At 39.4% G+C, this 16,422-nt stretch overlaps 1 protein-coding gene across 4 annotated transcripts in view; it reads left to right on the top strand.

Annotated features, from left to right (window-relative positions):
- Positions 1 to 15,785, top strand: part of PDCD4 (programmed cell death 4) — an 18,418-nt gene extending 2,633 nt beyond the window's left edge. The window contains exons 1-13 of one of the 4 annotated variants that reach the window (XM_014309804.2): positions 1 to 16; positions 940 to 1,090; positions 2,253 to 2,349; positions 5,627 to 5,923; positions 6,463 to 6,557; positions 8,248 to 8,361; positions 8,625 to 8,846; positions 9,110 to 9,207; positions 10,690 to 10,804; positions 11,642 to 11,749; positions 12,819 to 12,929; positions 13,667 to 13,806; positions 15,048 to 15,785. In XM_014309804.2, coding sequence (XP_014165279.1) covers positions 2,310 to 2,349; positions 5,627 to 5,923; positions 6,463 to 6,557; positions 8,248 to 8,361; positions 8,625 to 8,846; positions 9,110 to 9,207; positions 10,690 to 10,804; positions 11,642 to 11,749; positions 12,819 to 12,929; positions 13,667 to 13,806; positions 15,048 to 15,108 — 1,401 coding nt within the window. In that variant the 5' untranslated portion in view covers positions 1 to 16; positions 940 to 1,090; positions 2,253 to 2,309 and the 3' untranslated portion in view covers positions 15,109 to 15,785. The remainder of the gene's footprint in view (positions 17 to 939; positions 1,091 to 2,252; positions 2,350 to 5,626; positions 5,924 to 6,462; positions 6,558 to 8,247; positions 8,362 to 8,624; positions 8,847 to 9,109; positions 9,208 to 10,689; positions 10,805 to 11,641; positions 11,750 to 12,818; positions 12,930 to 13,666; positions 13,807 to 15,047) is intronic. The other 3 variants (XM_031062470.1, XM_031062463.1, XM_031062478.1) reach the window with 3 other exon arrangements.
- Positions 15,786 to 16,422: the final 637 nt, after the last annotated feature.

The raw sequence follows: 16,422 nt of genomic DNA, 5'->3' as shown, positions 1-16,422 counted from the left end.
CGGCGGCACGGGTTTGGTAGGAGTACCGAATCTTCCCGTGGCTTTTGTGTGTGTGGCTGCGGAACAGCAGCTGGTGTTGGCAGGTCTCCAAAGCTTCGGTAGCGGGGGGTGTTTGCCTAAAGTTAGCGAGAAGGGAAAAAAAGTGCATGCTCTGTGAAAGTTACTCGGGGATGCTTTGCTCCTCGGGAGGTCTTGATAACTTTCGGAAGCTTTGTCCAGCTGCGTGTGTTGTTTGTAAAGGTTGTTGTGCCGCTGAGGTAGATTTGCCTGTTTAGATGGAGTGCAAGAAATGGTAGTGGGTACAGAGCACCAAGCATGTTTAATTGGTGGGTTTCAGTGACTTAGAGAAATACCCTTGTCTTATGAACTACTTTAAAAGTACTGTTCATATCACTGATTCATCTTAAAAATTGCCACGGCTTTTATGTTCTGCCTAAAGTGGCTTCTGTCCATTTTGTTCCTGTACTATCTCTTCCAAGATGGATTCTGATGTTTTAAAGGCACTTTTGCAAATTGTGTTCCATGGTTTTATCGGTACTGCTGTGTGATGTAAGTCTGCAAATGAGAGAATGATGGGTTTTGGATACAGTGATAAATCCCAGTATCCTGAAGCTCCAGAATCTTCTAGTTTGAGTTAGTGAGAAGGTGCCTTGCTAAACTGAGAGTGTATCTCTTATCTCCTGATCAGTATGACAGCAGCACTGTAAGGCTAGGATATTCCAATATGCTTGTTATAACCAAAGTAGGGTGCTGAATCTCAGAGTGGTACTACATGGAAGTTGGGTTGTTATTTATTATGTTGCCACAGGTGGAGGATTTCAGCTAAGGTCCTGGACAGGAAGAGCATTTTTCCCCTTGAAATTTGGAACTTGGTTACAAATGATGAAAGCTGTGATTATTATTTAACACAGGTTTTGTCCTTTTTTGTCTTTTCCCAAGAAGTGGACAACTGATGGAACGTTCCACTAGGAAAGATAAAACTGTTCTTTCAAGGTAGTTTGTGCAGATTAGACTGAGACCTGCACGGAAATATATCTCAACCAACAGTGACTGGAAGGAACACTTGAGAACTCCTGAATGATTGCTTGAGGTAACTCATGAAAAATGTTGATTTTAAAAAATGTGTGGGGCAGGGAAGGCTTATTGCACAAGGCTGGGAGCTGTTTGCTTGGCATTAGGAAATACAGGACCATGACAGCTGAATGCTGTGCCCCAAACCAGAGTTTCTTTATTGCCAACGGTCTGTGATGAATCATTTGCCATTAATGGGTCTGTGGCAGACAAGTGGGCATGAAAGGGGAAAACCAGGGAAGAGAAAAGGGGAAGGGAATGCAGTTGTTTGGTGTCACAATCTTGCCACTCAACGGTGAACAGTTTTCAGGGCAGCAAAGGATGAGATGGGGAAAAAGGGCTCTTGAATTCTTATGGGACAGACTCAAATACCAGTAATATTCCAAGGCCTGTGAAGGGGTTTGTGAAAATCTTGCAGGTGAAGAAGTGTATGAGGGAATTCTGAGACTGCTTAATTTTTTTTGTGTACATAAAGTAAAGATGGATGATGCCGTCCTGCTCGCAGTGACATGGGGTGGTTTGGAGAATTCTAGCTACTAGGAAGAGGGAGAAAGAGGAGCAGAAAAAGAGAAGTGTTTAAATGAGAACTTTATCCCTTGCAGATTGAATGGTGGTTGCAAGGAGTGTTTGAAGGGTGCAGAAGCACAGATGTGAAAACTTGATAGCTGTATGTACACATACAGCAAAACAAACACTATGTCCTTAAGGGGAGGGTCAGAAATTAACTTGTTTTCTAAGGGCTGGGCTGAACTGGATAAATTGGTACCATTTTATCAGCATCATTCACATGAAGAACGTTTCTCTCGTGGATGCAATTATAACATTGATATTGTACACTTATACAGATAACCACTTGGCAGAGCAGGACAGTCTGGGTTGATAGAGGTGGCTTTTATCAGCTAAAAAAAGCTGTGTACATGGGGCTTTTAGCCTTAAAATAACGGCTTTTGTCCCATTTATAAGCAGCAGAACTGACAGCTGCTAAGGCATCCAGGCTTAGATGTGTTGGAGGCTGGTGCTTCTCTCTTGCTACACCATTTACCTTCCCAGGGACTTTTCAGCTGCTACTAATAGTTAATTATAGCTAAAACCCCCCCATTTTTATATTTTGTGAGTGAAGCCTTTGCATTTTACTTTGATCTAGTGGTTTTTGTTCTTTAAGCTTCTCTGTTTCTGTTTAGGCCTTGGAGGGAAAACTTTAAGACTTTACATTTCACAGTCAGCTCTCTTAAGCAGCTATGGAAATAGAAAAGGAACACATTTATATTACTCCAACAGGTAAGTAATATATTCAATTGTTTTGGGTTTTTTTTAAACTTAAAGTTGCTTAGCGGACCAGAAGGGTTCTCTGTAGAAAAAGTGCATCACCTGATAATACTTTAACAATACTGATTTAGGGAAAAAATTATCAAAAACTTACAGAATAATTCCTTCAATTGTATATCAAAGAACCCTGCTTTATTATGTTTATTTAAAATTTATTAAAATAATAAAGTTAGCGTTTCTATAAGTTACTGGATAGTAGTTGCACTTGTCTCCTTATCATCTGAGTTCAAGTAGTGCTGGTGTGAAGAAAAGAATAAACTTAGAAGTAAAATCTGTAGGTGTGTTGAAATTCTGCTTTTATGCAACAATTTACCTTAAAATAAGGGGAAACAAATGTTGAAGGGCTTGGCTGGAAGTGGGCTGGCATGGGAAAAATTTAGGAAGTACATGTTAGAGACTGCCATAAAATGGACTGTTTTGTCCATATCACACATTTATTTTATGATGCTTAGCCAGGGTAACACAGATTCATGTTGTTTTCTGTATCTTCCAAAGGTTGTGATGGTCTGCACTGACTCTTTCATGTCAAAGAGATTTTAAATGTTTTTTAGAATAACACGTATCTATTTTAAGATGACGAGTAATGCAGTTGAGGTGGCAATATACTCCATATGATTTCTGATATTTAAGCAGAATTAGGTTAGTGCAGAAGACACCTTGGTTGTCAACATTTTAGAATTATATTTGGCTAATGGGTAGAAAGCTGCAGGAGAGCTGGGTTGGCAGAGTTTGGACAGTTAAAATTGGTGGAAGGCTTTGTTAACAAAGGTAGCCCATAAAAGCATGGATTTTAAGTGAGCCTGCTAGACTGAATGGCAGGGTAATGAGATAAATTTGGATAACTTCTTGATGTATAGTAAGCAAAGTATTAAAGTTGACTGAAGACTGTTACTGCCTATATATGTATATGTTATATGAGGTGAAAATAAGAAGCTAGAAAGAAGATCTGCACCATTTTATAGGTTCTTATTTTATTATATAAGTTTTTGGAAATTAGTATGTGTGTTCAGTCTGTTCTTTCAAGCCTAACTAGGTAACTAATAGTGGAGGACCAGGTGGTTACCATGTTATGGAGAAAGAGGCTGCAGCTGGAAGTTACAGTGTTATATAAAAACCAGTGTAGTAGTGCAGTGAGAAATATAAATTCTGATGGGTTGGATGTTCCCTGTGGAGGATTTCCTTTAGTCTTGAACCTGAGATCAGGATTGTGTAAGGAGGTTGGTCTGTCGCCTCCCCTTTAATCCTTAGCTGTCAGAGTCAGGACTGACTTGTGTTAATTGTTGGCCGTTTCCTTTGCAAACTGAGAAAGAAGTAAGTGGTTCTGGACAGCCAGAACTCAGGTCTAAACTGGAGAAATTCATGGGAGACTGAGCATGAAGAAGAATTTGAGTGGATTTGACTGAGAGGAGCTGGTTGTTGCTGCTGGGGTCTCCTGGGGAATGAGAGGAAGGAAACCTGTTTGGGTTTGCTCTTTTTTTCCCCTCTGTTAGCTTTATGCAAATCTCTCATTGTTTTATTAAAATGTTAGACAAACAGAGAAAGCCGCTTGTGAGAAATCTTTTCCTGGATGTGATGCATGCTTTTCTTTTTTAGCTTGCTGCAAGCATAAAAGGAATGCTTTTGTGGGAGTAATGAGTGGAAAGATGAAGCTTAGCCTGGAATGGCTGCATTATTGCTCTGCTGTAGCATTCACATCTCTGAACACCAGTATCTAAATGTTATTTCTTTGATCACAAAAGGAGGCAGTTCCATCAATTTTTGCTCAGTTTAATATAATTTTTGATATGGGTAAATACTTGGAGATTAGCAATATTTTATTAGTCCACTTGGCTTTAAAAACAATTTTCATGAACTTGTTTCAAAGTGAAAAAAAACATAATTCTGAGAAATATTGCCAAATGCACATTGCTTTTGAGTAGATATTGGAAGGGTGAATTAATATGTTAGCTAAGTTCAAATGGAAATTTTGAATACTCTTCATATTCTGGGTTTATGGCAGTGAACTCTTCTGTAAAGCAGTTTTGGAAAAGCAGCTTCTTCTGAGTGCCCTCATATTGCCCTGCTAGTGTTGGGGCTATGGGTTGTGTCTTTAGGACTCTGCTCAGTTCTGAAGAAATGGAGAACTGTGTAACAGAGAGCTGAGGCTGTTCTCTGTCTGTGTGTGTGTCTTCTAATTTGCAAGGACTCCCAGGGTACTCACTGGAATGTAAATTGCTTCTCAGGTGCTTTTTCTTTTCTTTTTTTTTTCCTTTTTTAAAAATCTTGATTAGTTAAGAAGGGGAAGAATAGCTTGTGACAGCCTTTGTTTATAATGCTCTAAATAAGACATTCTACTGAACCACACAGCAGTAGTGGGGGACAACTTAACTTTGTGAAATAAGACTTTAGACCTAAACATTAAATGTGTATTAGCTTCCTCAGAGAGTGAAGTTATTGTGCTTCTTGGTACTCTGCGATACTTACAGATCCTTAAGAGGTGAGAGAGTTTTTTGTTGGGTACAAAACAAACCTATCATATTTGATTGTGTTGTGTTTAGAAACAGTCTTGACAGAAGCTACAGAGGGACAATCCATAGAGAAGAGAGATCCCACTGATTCAAAGGACTGTATATTCTAGGAGTCTTCATTACCAAGCTCTCCAAGCTTTGTAGTGAACAGCATTTTTCCCCCATAACTTCAAAACCAAAAAATAAAATGAGTAATGTTTTAATTTTCTTCGGTGTCTAAATTGTTGCTTTTCTTGCTAGTGAACTGTGTTTGAACTTCCTTGAATTGAATAAGGGGAATGTTGGTCGATGACTTAGGGGGTTAATTTCACTTTGGTGATGAGTCTTGTAACATCGGTGAGTTCCTACAGAATTTACTGTATTGGCAGTTTGATTTGTTTCTAAATCAAGAGAAGAGTGGGAGGAGTGAGAACGAGGCACTTAGATCTATGCACTTAGGAGTTTGGCTAGTTTTAGTTTAACAAGGGTGGGGTTTTCTGTGGTTTATGTATTTATGTATGGGTTTATTAATTTGCTCTCCAACTCTTGACTTCTGCTCTGTTTAGATTGTGGATATTTTGTGCAGGGGAATAAGGAAGTCCTTATTACTGCAGTATACCTTAAGAACAATGTTTGCCTTTACCTTGTTGAAAACAAGCGTTCTATATGATGTTATAATCCTTTCTAAATGCAATGTGTTTTGGTATTCTAACTATAAGATTTTTTTCTGTCTTCTTTTTAAGAACTTGAGAATCTAAATGATGCTCCATTTTCTGGTGATGAAGAAAATGGTGGGTCTGAGGAGCGAAAAACCGAAATCAATGGAAATTGGATTCCTGCAACTTCAATTACTGAAGCCAAAATAAACGCTAAAGCAAAGAGACGGTTGAGGAAAAACTCCTCTAGAGATTCTGGGAGAGGAGACTCTGTTAGTGAGAATGGAGAGACACTGAAGATTGGAGTGGTACCAACGAGCCCAAAGGGGAAACTCCTGGACAGGCGATCCCGCTCTGGAAAGGGAAGAGGCCTACCAAAGAAAGGTTGGTGTAGCTTAGTGGAGAGAGTACAATGAGAAAGATAAAGATTTGTTCAAAGCACAGTACATTTTTTTTTTGCTGGGAATCATTTTCATAAACCACAGTCTCTGTGCAGGCATTTGGCCCTTTTTGTTATTTAGTGGGTGGCAGTAGCAGGTGGCAGCAAATCTAATATGTCAACATCTGTCTTTGAGGGAAGTACATTTCCTTAGAAGGCTTAATACACAAATCTGAACTGTTGGTGGTTCATGGGACTGTTACTAATGCAAATTTAAATCATGATTGTATTTGAAAATTCAGTTTCAACCTTCAGGAATTCTTGTGCAGTCCATACTGCTTCTAGTGTCTTACCGGAAAGTGATGAAAAGTGGCTGAGGAAGTGGGAACTTGTCAGACAAACACACCTTCTTCAGCATATATTGTTAGTCAGGATATGGGCACAAGCAGTGATAGATCACTTTTGAGTGAAAGAATGTTGTATTAAAATCAGAAGTGTTGTTTATAAACTGATGGTCCTTACTTACTCTCCCATATTTTGCCAGGTGGAGCAGGTGGTAAAGGAGTTTGGGGAACACCAGGTCAAGTGTACGATGTGGAAGAAGTAGATATTAAGGATCCTAATTATGATGATGACCAGGTATGCAAATAGTTTCTTTGCAGTGTTGGTTTATATTTCCTTTTATCAGTTTCAATGGCCTTGTGAGTTAACATGAATGTCAGCCTGGCTACACTGAAATGTTCATTTTTATGCTCAAGAATAGATTATTGGCCAGTAAAAAGTCAGCTAGTGTATAAGTCACAGAATAATACTCACAAATCTTATTCCCAAGCCCTCTTTCTGTGCCTGAGTAAGCAGCATCCCTTTCCCAGGTGTGTTCTCCACTGCTGTTTCCCACGGAGGTGGATGTTGCAGTGCTGCTCTGTATTGCACACAAACACTGTGTTAAAATTGCAACACAGACTTGCTCAAGTGGGGAGGTTAGTGGGGACAGTATCCTTTATAATAATATAATAATCCCTGTATTTCCAGCCTGCCCAATGTCTTGTCTGCTTGGTATAAACACTTCATGCAAGTGCTATCAACATAGCTTGGACATTTTGTTGGCATATATTTATTTAGAATATGTTATGGAAGATTGTATCTTACAGCCACATTACTGGGAGAAGGGGAGAGACAGCAAAGCTTATTGGGCAGAGGGCTTTCCATCATTGAAAGGGAAATGGTGATTAGGAACACAGTGTGCTGCGATCTCTGAGATCAGATCAATTGCAAGACAGACCATAAGTACGCTCTGTGTGACATCAGCAGAGCAATGGTGGTGTCCTTTGAGTAGAGGCATTTGCTGTAGCCATAGCTGCTGAAGGTATGGTATGGGAGAATATCAAAACTTTCTTCCAGGATCAATTTTCACTAAAATTTGACAGTTTGCATTAACAGAAATAGCCATTAAAAATGGAGCTGACACGTTCATAGAACAAAATTTAATGAAGAATGAACATTCTGTGTAGCTTTGATATGATGGAAGGATAGGTTTTCTGATTTCTTCTATACTTCTTGATCATGAAAAGTTTCTTTCCATTAAACATTGGTTGAAAAACGTCTTTGATCAGATGTCTTTGTTCAGCTCTGTAGCACTGCTCTAAATATTGCTTCTGTAGCTGCAGAGTAGGGACCTAAATTAGAGTGGGGAGATGTGGTGCTGCTGGAACTCTGCAGGACAGATGATACACGAGGCAGTTGCTGTGTGCCTCTTTTTTCCTCCCTCAGGGAATGCCTTTGCTCACAAATATTGCGAAAATGCTTTTTCTGTGATTTGTGCATGGCACCACCTGTCTGGTCACAGAGTCAGCAAGGAGGAGGGAACAAGGCAGGGTTCCTGCCAGGGACAGGAGTGCCACTTGCCGGGGAAGGTGCTGTGGCACAGCCAACTCTGCTGGGCTGGGCCAGCAGCTTCTGTCACTCTCCCTTCAGTATGGAGGCACTTGACCTCTGCTCCTGTGGCATCAGTTGAATCCTAGGAACAGAGTTTGGTGTGTTTACCATTGTTTAACAGTAAATTAAAATTAAAAAAATAAATAGTAAATTAAAAAAAGCCTTTCTGTTAAATTCAGCTAACAGTAAAGTCAAAATATAAAGAAGTATGACAGTTAGCCAGCATTATCTGTGCTTTAATAGTAGAGACAGAGTCTAATGTTTTATGGGAGAATATTGACTAACAAGAATGAAGTATTAAGGATTAAAAACCCACTATTTTGATGCTATTAGTGCTGCATAAATTGCAAGAAAAGACAATAAGGATATCTGATTGTGTTGTCTTTTAAAACAGGAGAACTGTGTCTATGAAACAGTAGTTTTACCTCTTGATGAAAGAGCATTTGAGAAAACTTTAACACCAATCATCCAGGAGTATTTTGAACATGGAGATACTAACGAAGTTTCGGTATGTTGTGTGCTTTTTTATTTCTGTGTTTTAGTGGTCAAAGCTGTAGCATACAGGGTAATGCAATTGCCAGCTATGAATGAATTTATTGAGAAATTGGCAAGAAATGTACTATAAGAATAGCCAAGCAGTTGTACTAATTATGTGAGCAGAAGCATATATGTAATTGTATAAGCACATAAATACTTATTTGAGGTCTATTTATATATTTAAATAATAAAAATTATGAAATCTCATTGTTTTGTTTTTCAAATCTTATCTAGGAGATGCTGAAGAACTTAAACCTTGGTGAAATGAAATACAGTGTGCCAGTGCTGGCTGTTTCCTTGGCATTAGAGGGGAAGGCTAGTCACAGGGAAATGACATCTAAGCTTATCTCTGACCTTTGTGGGACAGTAGTAAGCAAAACTGATGTGGAAAAATCCTTTGACAGACTGCTCAAAGAACTACCTGAATTGGTGTTGGATTCTCCCAGGGCGCCGCAGGTATATTTGTAAATCCTTATGCCAGTAGTCAAAAGCTTTTTGTGGCTAAAATAGATCAAATAAAAAGAAATAGACTCTGTGTATTGAAAAATATCTATTGATTTTCTTACTGTCTGTAATCCTCTCCCAATTAACCCAGGCTGTGTTTTCACTTTGAAACAGCTCATTTAAATAAAACCTGAAAACCAAGCACATTATAATTATCTACTCAAAACTTCTTTGAAATTCAGCATTTAATTAAAAATGGTTCTGTTTCGTTGCAGTTGGTGGGCCAGTTCATTGCTAGAGCTGTTGGAGATGGGATCCTAAGCAGTACCTACATAGATGGCTACAAAGGCACTGTGGATTGTGTCCAAGCTCGGTAATTTCCTTGCTTTCTCTATAAGAGACAGTTTTCTTTTCCAAATGTCAAAGATGATGATCAGGAATTTACAGCTTCAGAATAAATCATGCAGTTCTTGAACTTTTTTTTTTTTAATTTGAAATGAAAAAAAACCCACATACCAACAAAATCCAGAATGACTCAAGTCAGAGGAGAAATACTGAGTTCTAAAAAGTGTATTAATACATTTGAGTTGAGTTTGTCAGGTTCGTTGCCCAGCTTATGTTCAAGAGTGAAAAATGAGCTGTAAGAAGAAGTGGTTATGGAAGGTTTTGTCTTAGAAAAAGCTTTAATGTGATTAATGGGTAAATATAGCATCAGGGCAGCTGCTGTAATTATGTTGTGAAATACACAAGGGATTAACTGTTTTGAAGCCTGTGCAGTGGTTTCCGAGACTTTCTCTGTAATGCTCTGTTTGTCAAGAAGTACAATTGTTTTCCATGTCAGTGTGAGAAGTTTGAAGGAGCAATCTCTGACAAAGAGGGATGTTTTAATAATGAGTCATGTTTTATTTTTCTTACCCCCATAAGTGTATGTTTCAGGCTTGCTTTGGAGGTGCTGAACTCCTGTTTCTTCCAGAAGTTGCATTTGCAGTGGTTACAGTTTGGCACTTCAGAAGGAAGAGCAGTTCTTAGCTGCCTACCTTGGGGGCTCAAACTGAGAAAATTGTCTGTCACTTATATAAATGTGTCCTGTGATTTGAGGGATTGTAGCCTGCATTCTGCACATCTGGGATGCTTTGCTGCCTTTGTTATTTCTTGGCCAGTCTTTCCTGCTCATTAAATCTTGGTGAATAGAGTTATTGTTATTGGCTTGCCCCCAGCATGAGGACTGGGAGAACTGTTCCTCCTTTACATGGACGGTACATACTGTATCCCAGACTTCTTTTTTGTCACCTCACTTCCCTTTTTATACTTTTTTCAATAAACTGGCAGGCATCCCTAGCTTGTGCTATTTTTCCAACTACACATTTACCTTCTGAAGTGTTTTCTTTGGCTTAAATTCTAAAGGTTTCATAATTCCTCAGACCCAAACGGAAAATAGTGTTTCAGTAGAAAACTGTTCTTGAGTGTGGCAGCAACTCAGGCCTTTTTTGTTTGAGATCTACCTGCCAAGCTGCATTCTTGGAGGAGTCTGGATACAATCCATTTCTGCATAAGAAAAATATTCAGCTGTTTTTTGTGAGGATGTTCCAGGTTCTGCATTGGTGATTTAATCTACTGCCATCACAGCATTGTTACCTGTCCTTGATAGGAGCAGCAGTGTAAGGGTGACAGAAAGACAACATGGGCAGCTTATTTTTTGCTGTTTCTTTGATCTGGATGGTCACCTGGAGTTGATAACCCTGACCCCTTCCCAAAGATCTGGTAGCTTTGTCTGAGGAGATGTGGCCATGTGGGCAGTTGCAGGTTCATTCATGAAGTTCTGTAACGAGGTTTAAAGCACTGACTTTGCCTTTAGAGCTGCGCTGGACCGCGCGACGGTGCTGCTGAGCATGAGCAAGGGAGGCAAGCGCATCGACAGCGTCTGGGGGGCTGGAGGGGGCCAGCAGTCTGTGAAACACCTGGTCAAAGAGGTAATGCCAAAACTCCCCACTCTCCAGTGGGCTGCTGGTCTGAGCTTACTTTGTTTGGGGAAGAGAAACAAGTATCCCATACTAAAATAATGTCTTTCGTCATGAGTGTTGGTTTTTTTCTGTTGTTTGGACTTTTATTTATATAATTGATATAGACAAAGTAGTAGAACTGATGTAGATAATTTAGTTGATTTTGTAGTATTTGTCACTGGTGGGAGCATGCTAGTACAACATTCTGTATTGCAAGTATATGTTTATTTTTGCTTCAAGCAAAACTTGTAAGCATTCAGATTTTTAAGACCTCACAATATAAAGTGATGAAGTAATTAAAAGAGCCAAGATGAAACTGGCTAAACTAGATAAACTATTATTTTTTGGCATTGCTGATCAAAAGCATAGTAATGACTGAAAAAAGAGAGAGGGAGAAAGAGGAATGTTTAGAGATCCATGCTATAAAGTAAGCAGGTCTAAAGGAAAAGGTCATGTTACAATTTCTAGGTTGGGAGTCTAACAGATGATAGGAGGAGGCATTCAAGGGAGAGGATAAACTTAATGCCACCCACATGCTCCTTTTATGGTGACACACAGCTTATAAAACAATGATTTTGGTGCTTCTGTATCAACACTGTGGATAGGTATTTGGCTTACGCTGTGTTTCAGGTTACTGATAGTGTCTCAATTTAATTAATGCCTAAATTTAATTACATTTATAAAAGCATTGGCAGCAAGTTTGAGGAACTAACTTGCTGCTGGGTTGGTAGTGGATTATCAAAACAGTTGACAGCTTTTACATTTTATCTCTAATTAGTGTTGGGTTTTTGTTTTAAAATTCAATAGATTGATATGTTGCTGAAAGAGTATTTGCTTTCTGGAGATGTATTGGAAGCAGAACGCTGCCTTCAGGAACTGGAAGTACCCCATTTTCACCATGAACTTGTATATGAAGTAAGGAGAAATCAGGGTCCCTTTAATAATTGTTGGTGTTTTGATGTGGGCATGCAAATAATGTAACTGGCATCTGAAGCTTAGGTTGCTTGTTCTGTTATTTGAATAACTAAATTGTTTCATGTAAAGTTGAAGGTTTGTGTGTTCATTTGTGTGTGTATTGTGCAACAAGTAAGCTGCTGCTGACTCTGGGAAGATCCAGAAGTAATTTCTGGGGGTTAAATAGTTGAATCCAGATTATTATAAGTTCCTGAAAATAAGATCTCAGTTTATTTTCTGCTGAGGAATAGCAACAGAGAAAATCCTCCCATGCTTTGTTTTGGTGTTTATTTCCTTCAAGTTTCAGATATCTGGGTATTCTAATGGGTGTTACCTGTTTTTGTTAAGTTATAGAGCTTCCTTTTTCAGGGTGGGATTGTTTCACCCAGCACATTTGTAAAAGCTTACATATTTCAGACCCAGCCTACATGGGAGACTGTTCCCATTTGTACTGTTTTTTCTGCCAAATTGGGAAATGGTTGTTTACCAATAAAGCTGAACACCTACAATCTACAAAACTTCCTTTTCAGTAAATTGACTTGCTATAGAAAATTCCTTTGCAATAGAACTACAGAATCATTTCAGTTGATGGGGGTTGTGCAGTATTGTAGATTTTAAGCTTCTGGGTCCTCCTAAAATGACAGATAAGAAACCCCCATGGATACAAAATTAAAATCCCTTGGATACAAAATTAATTTCACAAAATTAATTAATTGCCATCTGCACTGCAGCAGCCATATGGATATAGTCATGTAGTGCTGAAACCAGAGAGAGAAAGGCAATGCTTTTCACTCTGTCTAGTCCTTTCTGGTTTCTCATACCTTTTATCTTATCCAAAGGATTTTCATTAGTTTTTCTTTACTACTAATAATAATAATATCAAACTGAGTGCATGTAGCAAATGGGCTTTTTCCCCAGAAAATTCATAATAACAACACATTCACCCCTTTCTGTACTTCATATGCTCACACACCTTGTACCTGAGCCTGTGTTTTCATTTTAGTCAAAACACTTGCATGGTTTGTTTTAGGCTATTGTATTGGTTTTGGAGTCAACTGGAGAAAAGACCTTTAAAATGATACTGGATTTGCTGAAAACTCTGTGGAAGTCTTCTGTCATTACTGTGGACCAAATGAAAAGAGTAAGTATGGCACTTAGAGAACTTTGCATAAGGTCTTCCAAAATTTTCAGCTGCCTTTATGCAGTTAAATGGTTAAAACTAATAATCTAAAATGCTGAAATATTGCTTCATCTTTTAAATTTGTCTTTTTATCTGGTAGTTCTTTGTAACTGAAGTAGTACAATGAAGGCCTACTAATTACAAATGTCAAGTAGAGCAGTATAAAAACCAGTATTTTACACAGTTGGAACCATCTGTGACTTCTCAGGATGAGTATGGGACAGCAATTCTGTCCCAGGGCAGACTGGGGACCACACCAACACTTACATAAAAATTGATCCAGCTGTGTTGCTGGTGGGAAGTGATGAAGTCATCTCTGGTTGTCCCCAGTCTCCCCTTCTGCATAAACTTGTGTTGGTCATTTGTGGCCACATTTTGTTCCCCTACATGGAAGACTTATTCATTTTCTTCCCATGTTACTGCCCTTGTAGCAACAGGCAGGTTAACATACAGATTTCAAACTGTCTGGATTTCTGACTTCTTTAGAAGTTCAGATTGTCTTTTTATGTAGATATTTGTACAATGCCATGGTATGGGCTGATATTATATACCTTATTTCTCTACTGACTTGTAGCTGCAATGCTTTAGGTTCGTAAAACCATATAAAAAATAAATCCTCTGGAATGCAGAAGGGCATTTAAAAACATTGTAATAAATCATAGAATAACCTGATGATTATTTGAATGCTTACACTGCAGGGCTATGAACGGGTTTACTGTGAAATCCCTGACATTAACCTGGATGTGCCACACTCCTATTCTGTGCTGGAGCGCTTTGTAGAGGAATGCTTCCAGGCTGGAATCATCTCCAAACCACTGAGAGACCTCTGCCCCTCCAGGTACTTCTTTCATTGCAGATAGGCAAAGGCACTGCTTTTCATTCCTATCGTAGGGTACCAAAAGCAGCATCTGGGGGCTAAAGTGTTGCTGACTGGAAACTGGAGGATGGACCAGCAGTTGGACTGGAAAAATAAGTATTAAGAACCTGCACTGACGTGAAACCTGTTGAGGCTGGGATAAATATTTGAGGAAAGGCAGTCTTCTGTGAATCCCAGGTAGCACCCCTTCAGTGCTCCTCAGAAGATAAAGGCTGCCTCTCCTCTGGTTTCCTGATTTGCTTGGTAGAAATCAGTGCAGCACCAAGCTGGAAGATCCAGGTTGCCACAATGGTCCATGTAGGTGACAGTGGAAAACTGTCAGTTATACTGGGGAAATGAAAGAAGAATCCTTTAAAAACGGTTTAAATTTATCAAACAGCGTGAGTAGAGCTCTAAGATGAGACAACCAGTCCAAATATTTACATAAAAAGGAACAGAACACTAATATGGGATAAGCTCTGCACACCCCATTCGTTATATATGTCCTGTAATTTTTGTAATGCTTTTGTTTCGGGTTTGGTTTTTTTTTGTTGTTGTTGTTGGTTTTTTTTTTTCTTTTTTTTTGTTATGGCTTGGTTACTTATAGCATAAATAATGCTGTGTGAACTGTACCTAATAAGTATGCTGTTACCTCCTTACTGGTCACAAAACCAGTTAAGAAGTTTCATTTCCTCTGGGAAATATATGTAAATTTTTAATAGGATATAAATACTATTATTCACAGTTTTATGCATTGGGAATAGTATTTATTTGACAGGTCTTTTCTATTTTGGGTGTTTTGTTAGAGTTCTTAAATGTGATAAATTTGGATCTCGGAATGTTAGCATCTTTATCAAGAACAGCCTCCATTTGTGGACTTCACACTTAAAACTCTGTGTGTGTGTGTTGGTATGAAATGTTTTGCAGGTTTGGGTGTGTGGGAGGATAGAGAGTCATCACTGCATCAAAAGCTTGATTATGCTTTGGGTTACCATTTATATGTTGAGAGGCATTTTTGGTTTATGTACTTCAGTTTTAAGTAGAAACTCACCATTCCTAGGTTTTCAAACCAGCATTTTTAAGCAGCTGAGCTGACATTGTGATCACTGCTAACCCAGCTGAACTCACTTGACTTCCAAGACCTGAGAAAAGATTCTTCTCAGTGATAAAATCAAGCAATGCTACTGTGAATTACTGAAAAGAGACTTTGTACTTTCTTACAGGGGCAGGAAGCGTTTTGTGAGTGAGGGAGATGGAGGTCGTCTGAAGCTGGAAAGCTACTGAATGTGAGACCTGCCTCCTGCAGCCTTACAAGCTGAAAGGGAACATAGCTCGCTATCGATATATACAGCACGCATGCTCCTCTGGTGTGTGTATGGATGCACATCTGGGACTGACCAAATTTAAGAGTTGCTTAGCACAGTTCGTATTTTTTTAAGAGCACATGTTTTGGGTACAAATTGTTTTCTTTTTTTTTTTTTTTAATAGTTTTGTAAATTTCAGGAAGAAGTGTTCTTTCTTTGGGCATATAGTAGAACAACTAACCACTCTGCTGTGGTGGTGCCTTGAAATAAGCTATCTCTGTATGTGCCATGTTTATGACCTAATCATTCCACGTGTGCATCGATGTCTGACTGCCGCTCGCTCTTTCCAGGACAGTGCTGTCATCATAAAATCACTGGTTTATACAAAGCTTTATTATAGAAGGGTCAAGTTAAGCTGCTGTGATCCCATTTCCATTGCTGCTAAAGAAATACTGTGCTTTGGGAGTTTAAAAAAATTAGCAGTTTCTTTGTTTTAAAGAGCCCAAGAAAATACAGCTGGGGCACAAGACTAATTCATCTGTTTCAGGGGAGAACACTGGTTGGTTTCAGCCCCCATGTACCAAACTTGTCTTTTTTTCTATGTAACTGGAAAAGTGAAAAGTTCTGGTAAAACATATTAAAAATATTTTTTGTGAAGCTCTTGTTTCTGCCTCCTTTTTATTTATTTTAAACAGAATAAACTAAGCAGTACATCTAACGCTGCCCTTTGGTATTGCAATCAGGAGGAGAGCACAGAATAATTAAACTCATGGCAAGTGAGTATTTACCAGAATGTTTTGGAAAACACAACTGACTTGTGTAGGAGCGTCCAGGCTGGCACAGATACTGTGAACGTGTCTTTGCAGCAGAGCTTCGTGCAGCCCTTGCTCAAGAACAAGATGGATCTAAGGATGACTCGCTTACAGGAACTCCGTAGTGCCTCTCCTTTGTTATTCAGTTTCACGTCAGTATTTCAGGCGTTCCGAAATGCTGGAATAGCCATTCCAGGGCCGGGAATATGCTGTGCTCTAGGAGCCAAGCGCTTCAGTGCTCCAGTGGGTCTGGTACGCCCGGCTCGGAGCAGGGGTTGTGGAACTCGCCTCCTCCCGCTTTCCTTTTCTGGTACCACTGAAGACGCGTTTAAAAAGCGCCAGGGCAGCGACCAGCGCAACTCCTGCACCACCCGCGCCCGACGCGCGGCCTCCCCGCCCAGGCGGCACCACCGCCCGCGTTCAGGCCGCGCTAATCCGCAGCCCCGCTCCACAGCGGTACCTCCGATCGCGGGCGCCGCCGG

This window comes from Geospiza fortis, unplaced genomic scaffold (genome assembly GCF_000277835.1).
Source record: "Geospiza fortis unplaced genomic scaffold, GeoFor_1.0 scaffold130, whole genome shotgun sequence".
Classification (NCBI taxonomy): Eukaryota; Metazoa; Chordata; class Aves; order Passeriformes; family Thraupidae; genus Geospiza; species Geospiza fortis.
The sequence above is the reverse complement of the archived record's forward strand: the minus strand, read 5'-3'. Positions and strand labels throughout refer to the sequence as shown.